General features: G+C 48.3%; 1 protein-coding gene across 1 annotated transcript; it reads left to right on the top strand.

Moving 5' to 3' along the window:
• Positions 1–334: 334 nt before the first annotated feature.
• On the top strand, positions 335–7,853 carry prrt1 (proline-rich transmembrane protein 1; the record flags this gene model as incomplete). The annotated part of the gene is made up of 4 exons (XM_084485171.1): positions 335–353; positions 2,283–2,623; positions 5,188–5,376; positions 7,677–7,853. 4 exons carry the CDS (start codon positions 335–337, stop codon positions 7,851–7,853), a joined length of 726 nt encoding a protein of 241 aa, XP_084341297.1.
• Positions 7,854–9,673: the final 1,820 nt, after the last annotated feature.

Genomic DNA, 9,673 nt, shown 5'->3' with positions numbered 1-9,673 from the left:
GCGTCTCATTAATTCAGTGTAATAACGCCACACGGTGGAGAAGCCAGCCTGTCTCTGCGGTGGATCACATCCATGGAATGTGGATGAGCCAGCGACGGGGATATCAAGAAAAGGACGAAACACAACCACCACGCTTATTAAAATAACTGCATTTGATTCTGAGACATACAAACGGAGAGAGCGCATCTGGAGATCTGATCACGGCGGCTGGCATGGGAACGTCTTGAAGATGTCATGTTTTAAACAAAAGTCAGTATTGTTGTGAGCTCTCGGTACGCCTCTGGAGTTGGATTGAAACACCGTTACGAGGGGAGAGTCGATAACACTGCCCAACATGTCGTCGGAGAAACACGGTGAGTTTTTTTTTTGTTGCGTTCACGCGATTAAGTTGCGCTTTTTTCCCCTTCCTCTGCTGTAATTGATATCCTAATTAAGCCACTTCCCCCCCTCCCCTAACCCTCTCCATCTCCATCTGCCGATCTGGTGATGGATCTGTCAACACTGGTCGCGGTGGCCGTATATTCAGTATAACCACATACTGGAGGCTGTTATGCTACTGGTGTGTGTGTGTGCGTGTGTGTGTGTGTGTGTGTGTGTGTGTGTGTGTGTGTGTGTGTGTGTGTGTGTGTGTGTGTGTGTGTGTGTGTGTGTGTGTGTGTGTGTGTCTCGTGCTGCTGGTGTTCTCCACAGCGGCTGTGATGATGAGATCTTTTCCAGTCGCCTTTGTCAGCCTCATCCATGTTGTCCGCTCCGCTGTTTATCTGCAACGCGCTGGTTACGCGCGACGTGGGGCCGCGCGTCCACGCGTCCATCCGCCTCGGCCTAGACTACACACTCCCTTAATGTTATTAATAATCATAGAAGAAAGATTTAGCATAGTTGTCGTCTTTGTGGGTTTGTGCGCGTGCGTGTGGCGGCGAGGTCGTGCGTAATGGTTGTGTGCTGTGTGTGTGTGTGTGTGTGTGTGTGTGTGTGTGTGTGTGTGTGTGTGTGTGTGTTGTGTTATATTTATGTGTGCGCGTGCGTGCGTGTGTGTGTGTGCGCGCGCGTGCGTGTGTGCGTGTGTGTGTGTGTGTGTGTGTGTGTGTGTGTGTGTGTGTGTGTGTGTGTGTGTGTGTGTGTGTGTGTGTGTGTGTGTGTGAGAACGCATGAAGGACTACACTGACGGGAGGACCTTGTGTTGCCGTCCTGGAGTTCCCAGGCGCAGTTCAGATCCTTCCAGGATCCGAACCAAGATGTTGTCAGTGACGCGATGGAGACGCGAATATTACGCACCACAAACACACCGATCCCAAGGGCTCGCTCCCAATATCTAGGTTAATCATCGGCGAAGCCTTTCAATAGTCAAGTGGCCTATTGTATTTTCCAATACACCATATTATCATCCATATAAGCCGATTATTACATCCATCAATTATATCCATTATATATAATATATTATTATATCCATTATTCGTTATTATTATTACCTATTATTAATCCGTTATTAGGCTACTACCTGACACTAGATCTCTGAAGGACGGAGATGTTGTTACTTTCTTCGGTAGAAACGGGGACTGTGTATGTGTTCTGTGTGTGAATTGTGTTGGAATTCATCCAACTTGCAGTGATAAAATCACAAATGAATTGCGGCTGCAATCCCGTTTTTCCTGTGGTTATGTCGGGCTAGAGACTAGCGAACAATATGAGCGGTGGATATAGAGATATCCCTGTATCTATTTGTCTATATCTATATAGGTATGTGTATATATATATATATATATATATAGGTATATAGGTGTATATATATATATATATAGATCCGCCCATCTCGGTCCATTCCGGGTTTACGTTTTCTGGGTTGTTGTCTCAGCACTTATGTAAGCTGATCCCAAGTCCTCATGCCCACCCTCTCTCGCTAATATTATATATACTATTTTATTCAAGAAAATATAGATGTCTCCGTCCATTCATCAATATACATATAAGCATATAGTATTTTATTTATTTATAGGCTACACACACGTCGATAAATCGACACTGAAGATAATTAAAATAAATGAGATTCTATTATTAACTTACCTCTGATGACAACCTTCCACTCCCCCCCTCTCTTTCTCTCTCTCTCTCTCTCTTTCTCTCTCTCTCTCTCTCCCCCTCTCTCTCCCTCAACCCCCCCTCTCTCTCTCTCACCCCCCTTCTCTCTCTCTCTCTCTCTCTCTCTCTCTCTCTCCCCCACTCTCTCTCTCTCTCTCTTTCTCTCTCTCCCTCTCCCCCTCTCTCTCCCCCCTCTCTCTCTCCAGGCCTGGATGACTCCGGCCGCCACCACATGATGCAGCCCCCCCCCTACCTGTCGAACCCCCCAGAGGCCACCATCCTGCAGCTCTCCAACATGTCCCAGCAGAACCCGGGCCCCCAGCCCAACTACCCCCCTCCCCACCCGGGCCCCGGCTCGGAGGGGGCCTACCTCCAGGAGACACAGTTCCACTGCGGCCCCATGGGGCCCGGGGCGGCTCCCCAGGGCTACGCCGTGCAGACCCAGGGCCCGGGGGGCACCATGCCCCCGGTGGGGTACCTCCACCCCGGGTACCCCCTCCAGCTGCAGCCCTGCACCGCCTACGTCCCAGTCTACCCCATGGCCTCGGTGAGTGCTGTGGACCCTCCGCATCGGGGCCTGCTCCTCATAGCCTAGTTCAGCTCTGATGGACGGACCGCCAAGTCCTAGTCAACTGGTTTAAAGGGCGAGACCAAACCTGGGAGGGATTTCATTGGCTAATGCAGGATTCGCTTGTGATTTCGATTGGAGCACTGCTCACTGCTCATTGGTTACTCTCAAAGTGGATCAGAGCGCAGTGTTGATATTGTAACGATATGCCCCGCCCTCTGCAGTAGGCCCCTCCCCCTGCAGTATGCCCCGCTCCCTTGCTTTGACTGAAGGTGTCAATCTTTTGTGGGAGGTGCCACAGTTGATCGACAGCGAGTGTGTTAACGCAGACCTCTGGGTGATGTGTGTGTACGGTGACGACAACATGTGAAGCTTCTCCGGCCGTGGGGCGTGTTCTCTGAGCTGGTCAGATGTGCACCATCCCCGGGGGAGAGGAGAACCGGGTTCTATGGAGAACCCTGCTGGGTCTGAACGCAGGCTGGCCGTGGCTTCATCGATCGGGGGTCCGGTGACACGACTGCACCCGCAGGTGGACCAGGAGACACGGGGGGAGAGGGAGTCTAGTGTGAGGGGTGTCCCTGCAGGCTAAGATAGGTTAGGCTAGGCTAGGCTAGGTTGTTGCTACGTCCTGTCCGTTGTAGGCAGGCCGGACAGGACTGGTGGTGGAGCGGGAACGTTCAGAAATGATTGACCCACTATCGGGACCTGGGAGGGAGTTTCATCCAGAGCAGAAACATCAACATTAGTTATGTAACACTGCAGTACATGACACAAACAGTATACTATGGAACAGTACCCTACACTACGGTACACAACAGTACACTACGTAACAATACACTACACTACACTAAACAACTGTATATTACGGAACAGTACAAAACACTACACTACACAACTGTATACTACGGAAGAACAGTACACTACATTACACAGCAGCAGTACACTACACACTACACTACACAATACTACAGTACACTACACTACACTACACTATACACTAAACAACATAAATGGACGAACACATCAATGGTTGAGTACAAACACAGAATCACACGGTGAACCGACCACGGGAACAGGCTGTTCTGGCCCTGTTTCATCCATCACCATTATTGACATAACTTGATGTTTGTCATGTTGCGCAGCCCGGTGTGATCATCCTGACGGATGCCTCTGCTACCTGCTCCATCACATCGGTGTGTGTGTTCCTGTGTTGTCCAGTAGTCTTGCCTCCCTTAGGGTTGTCTTTCCATGCCAATGACACTGTTTGCTTAGCTAATATATGCAATGTCAATAGCGGCGGTTGAAGCCGGGGTAAAACAGCACTCAGAGCACTCTCGGCTTCAACCATGCGACACATTCCCTAATGAGACGTTTAATGTTGATAAGGGCGGGACGGGGATCAGGCACGACTCGTTGCTGATGACATATCGATGTTTTTCATGGATATGTGTTTTCATGCTTTGTAGAGCAGAGGCACGTTATAATAACAACAGGGTAGAGACGCCTTAATTAAAAAACGTCCGAGCGAGAAGATTGTCATCGACGACCAGGAGCTAGTCTGCTCTGGGGGGGGGGGGGGGGGGGGAAGGGGGGCATGTCGACACACCTGAGTTCCCATAGCAACTACTAAACCCGGCGCCATCTCATTAACATGATGTTCTTTTGTCAATTAACCCTCCTGTCTCCCGCTGTCTCTCCGTGCGTTTACACCTGGGCTACCGTGAGCATTGTTGCCAGGTGGTACGTCTTGAAACTAAAGAGTTTCACATTTTCCAAACACCGTCCTAGAAGCGTGATTTAGGGTAAGGCGTGTGAAGGCTGAATCCAGGTTAAACTGGATGTGGTGGACGTCTCTGACCTTTATGAGTGAATAGATGAATGGATATACTAACCGGAATGGACATAACAGGTGTTTCCATCACAAAGAGTTTTCTCTGTGGCTAAACCACTTTATACTCTATAAACTGATTCGCTTATCCATTTGATTATACCCGTTTACTTAAGTCCAACATTTGTATCTACTGTCATGACATGACAGTTAATGAATAGAATGCTTTGCTGTAACCAGATTAAGATGGGTTTGTTAGTGAGCATTTAGACATATTGATTCTCTCTCTCTCTCTCTCTCTCTCTCTCTCTCTCTCTCTCTCTCTCTCTCTCTCTCTCTCTCTGTGAGAGGCTGACATGACATGGAACATGGAACCCTCGGTCACCATGGAAACTAATTAACTTTTTTTTATCATTATTTTATGGTATTACTAATACCCCCTACCCTTCCCCCTCAGTTTATGTGTCATGTGTGAATGGGAATAGGGGTCGATGTTCCACGAGTTGTGCACTGGCTCAAGACCGAGTAACATTTCTGGATCACTGTCGGTACGGCTGTTTTGAACAAAAGCAGCAACACTGCTGAGAGAAGAATGTAAACGTTGACAGAACGTGAACATTAAGTACTTCTGACGGGATGTAAAAATGACGCACGTCTGACAATAGTGAAAATCTCTCTCTCTCTCTCTCTCTCTCTCTCTCTCTCTCTCTCCCAGGGGCAGCCCTACATGGCCGCAGCCCCTGGGGGCCACCCCCAGATGGCCCAGGGCCAGAACTACGCCATGCCCCCGGGCATCACCCTGATGGACCGCCGGCCGCCCCACGACTACCTGCCCATCGCCGTGCTCACCACCGTCTGCTGCTTCTGGCCCACCGGCATCATCGCCATCATCAAGGCTGTGCAGGTCAGTATGGACACCTCTTAGCTCTGTCTCTGTCTGTCTTCTCTCTCTCTGTCTGTCTCTCTCTCTGTCTTCTGTCTGCTCTCTCTCTGTCTTCTGTCTGCTCTCTCTCTCGCTCTCCTCTCTCTCTGTTTCTGTTCTTTGTCTCCTCTCTCTCTGTCTGTCTCATCTCTTTCTTCTGTCTGCTCTCTCTCTCTCTTGCTCTCTCTTTCTGTCTCCTCTGTGTCTCCTGTGTGTCCTCTTTCTCTCTCTCTCTGTCTCTCTCTGCTTCCTTCCTTTCTTCTATCTCTCTCTATTCTGTCCGTTTCTCTCTGTCTCTTTCTGTCCACTCTCTCCTCTCTCTCTCGCTGTCTCTCTCTCTCCCTCTCTCTCTCTCTCTCTCTCTCTCTCTCTCTCTCTCTCTCTCTCTCTCTCTCTCTCTCTCTCAGCCTCTTTCTCTTCTCTCTGTCTAATCTCTGTCTTATTACACAGCTTTGTCAAATACTTGATACTGATTGATGTTTCTTGTACGACACATCATTGTTCGCTGCACTGATGTGAAGTGTAATCTGGCCTCGGAGTAGCTGAGGATCCACACACAACCACTGCATAGGATGAAATCAGCACAAGCTGTTTGTTATCGGTTCAAATTGGCGTAAAGCAATGTTCTCCCTATCTTTGGCTCCGGAGTTTGTACCCAACGTGGTGGTGATGTAACGGGCAGATCTGTGTGTTTGATGAAAAGAAGAAAAGGTTTTTTTTGTTTAATATGTTTATTTTTGTATTCAAGGTGCTGCAGAGAGCTAGCATGTAGCTAACATGTTGCTGGCTAGCCGTCTGATGCTTTAATGATGTCTTTAATTTTCTGCTAAGGAATGAGATGTTGTGTCTGTAGCACTTGACCAAAAACCGTTGGAATATCTCCAACGGATTCTTTATGAAGAATACTAATCAGCAACCGCTGCTAATGGATGAGAGACAAACAAGGATAGAACTTAATTTATTCTGTGTTGGGTAAGTGATGACTCACTGGAGGGATAGCTTCTTTATGAATGAGAAATGAGATTCCTTTCTATATTCACTGGATCATGTGACCCCCTCTCACCCTGACCAGGGCAGGAACATAAACTGATGGATGAATGGATGAATAGGTAGATAGAGAGATGATTATGAATAGGTAGATAGAGAGAAAGCTTGATTGATTGATTGATTTATTGATTGATTGATAGACAGATGGGTAAATGATGGGTAGATGGGTAAATTAGTGGAGAGATGGCTGAATACACAAAATAGACAGATGGATGGGTAGAAAGATAGTTTTGTTTATTAGGATCACCATGACATTGAGTACAGTATGTTAATATATATATAGATGGATAGATAGATAGATAGATAGAAAGATAGCTAGATGGACAAGTAGATAGATGGATTAGCAGACAGATAGCTATTTAATTGGATAGACAGATGGACGGATGCAGTGACTAGAGATGTATTTATAGAGAGTTCTCGCTCACTCGTGATTCCACGGGTTTGATTCTAGAGCGAACCACGCCAGTCACGCACGTCGTACGAGAGGTAGAGTGTCCTGTGTGCGGTCGCCATGGCTGTGTGTGAGCCGTGTGGTTGTCATGCTACCCGTGACCCCCCTTGACACGGCCGCCCGGCCAACACAACACTCTGAACAGGAAGCGTTGCATAACGGCGCCATTGTCAGGGCAGCTGGACAGAATGGATTTTTCCCTCTGGGCGGAGAGAGCCCAGTTTGAGTTGAGTTCGGCCGACAAGGCGCGGAGAGGAGCAGGTTGGCGGGGGGGGGGGTTTACACCGCCACGGTTAGCTGTTAGCACCGCGACCGCGCCGCGACCAAGCCGCTAGTTTCCTGCAGGATGCGAGACCACTGCAGTGAAATCAATACGCGTCCTGGTCAGGGTTTCCTCCCACGTTTCCGTCACACACACTCTCCCTCCCCCCCGGTCTCTCCCTTTCTCACCCACTTCTCGTGGTTACATAACCCCTTAATCTAATTTCTGCTACTGGTTTTTGTCTCACGCCCACTCCTCTACGCCTACTACACCACCCTCCCCTCCATCCATCCATCGCTTGCTCACCCTCTCCACCCTCCCCCCTCGCTCACCCTCTCCATCCTTCCCCCTCCCTCACCCTGTCCATCCTCCCCCTCCCCTCTGTCCATCCATCGATCCCTCACCCTCTCCATCCTCCCCCCCTCCCTCACACTCTCTATCCTCCCCCCCACCTCCCTCACGCTCTCCATCCTCCTCCCCCCCCCCCCCCCCCACACCTCCTCCCCCCTCGCCGCCCTCTAGGTGCGTACCGCCATTGCCCGGGGAGACATGGTGACAGCGGAGATAGCGTCCCGCGAGGCGCGTAACTTCTCCTTCATCAGCCTGGCGGTGGGCATCGCCTCCATCGTGCTCTGCACCATCCTCACCGTGGTCGTCATCATCGCCTCGCAGCACCATGACGACGACTGGGAGCCCTAGAAGAAGAAACAAGAAGGAGCTCACCAAGGGCAGGAACAAGCCTGGAATATACAGTTGGCTGGCTAACCGCTCGTTTGAGACCGGGCTAGGTAGATACCATCAATTTGGAGTTGGCTAAACTAACTCCCGATTGAGAGGAGCTAGCTAGTTTGTGTTGATTTGGAGTCGGCACGAAAACCGCCTGTTGAGCCTAGTTAACAGGCTAGTATTACATTTTTAGCTTGTTCGCAAACTACAAGTTGAGACTAGCTAGCTAGTCTGTGTTAATTTTTGAGTTAGCTCGCTAACCACCAAGCTAGGATAAATTCAGAGCTAGTTCATGACCCCCCCCCCCCAGGTCAGACTCGCTAGCTAGTTTATATTATGTGTAGTTAGCTAGATAACCTACCCCTTGAGACTAGCTAGTTAGCTAGCTAGCCAGCTAGTGTCCATATGAGATTTGCTAGGGAAAGAAACAAGGTGCTTGTCATGCACCCTTTTTATTGCTGCCGCTTACTGCTTAAATTAGAGCGCAATGTTCCCAACAAAACCTGAACCTAACCGCCAGGCATCAAACAAACACTTGAAGAAGACCCAAAGCGACCATTTACAACACACCATTTAAATGTCAAGCGCAGGCTTTTGTGCTACAGGACCTGGAATTAGTATTAACACAGTTAATGTTTGTTGATTACACTCAGTGTTGAAAGAAAGGACATCAAAGCAAATCCCAGGCATTAACTATTTATTTTTAAATGCATTAATTCATGAGCCCCTTGAGATCACAGAAGAGCTGAGAGATATTTTTCTGTCCAGCCCCATTGAGCACGAGTCACTAAAACTGTATTAGCTGTCAGTAGAAGCCCAACATCCAGAGACGGTTGTTGTTTTAAACCTGAACAACAGTTAACAAACAGTAACGACAGTGATACTGTCGTTACTTCTGTCTCCAAACACCGTGTCCATTCTGGCCCTGACTATTTACAGTGAGAATTATTTCATACATAGTTACATAATGGACTGCCAAGTGAGAGTGTGGGAGAGGGAGCGATGAATCAATATATAGACAAACAACCAAATAGAGGACTGAACAAAGGGACTGTATAATATAACCAAATGTGTGTGTGGGTGTGAGTGTATGTGTGTGTGTGTGTGTGTGTGTGTGTGTGTGTGTGTGTGTGTGTGTGTGTGTGTGTGTGTCTGTGTGATGGGCCCACATGTTGTGTGGACAACACCTCTCCCTGGCATTGTACATTATAAGTGTTTTATTTATTGAAGAGAAATATTGTATTTATTTAATATCTAGTGATTCACTGACATTTCAGTCGCTGTCACTGACTGGTCGCAGCTGACCCAACGCTTGAGATGAACGTTTAAGTAACATTTTGCCAGTTACAAATGGCACTCGCTCACTTTATAGTTTTAGTGCATGGTTGTGTTTGGCTGGTGTTGCAATCATTGGGCTGGAGTGCAAAACGCTTGAAAAAAATGAAAAAATAAGTATGCATACTTAGTATATTTTTATGCCTTTTTTCCATTAACACTTCAACCGTGCCATGTGGATCACAGAACTGTCATGATGGGAACACATTCACTCAAAAAAAAGGGGTTTGAATCCCAAAATGGACACTTCTTTTGTGAGGCGTGGGTGTGAAACAAAGCCTCTTGCTGTAGAGAAACCACTGACCTAACACACTTTCGGTTTTGCACATGACGCTTCTCCCCGTCCTACCCCATGGATATGAGGTCACCCCCGGTTAGCCAATAGACCCTGCGACTAAAGCGTTTGACACTCCACTTAGCATGTCAACCTCGCTGTTTATCCGAGCGTCCCCGAGTGT

Source organism: Micromesistius poutassou, assembly GCF_964030765.1.
Source record: "Micromesistius poutassou genome assembly, chromosome: 20".
Lineage (NCBI taxonomy): Eukaryota > Metazoa > Chordata > Actinopteri > Gadiformes > Gadidae > Micromesistius > Micromesistius poutassou.
Note: the sequence above shows the minus strand (reverse complement) of the source record. Positions and strands in the feature narration are given on the sequence as shown.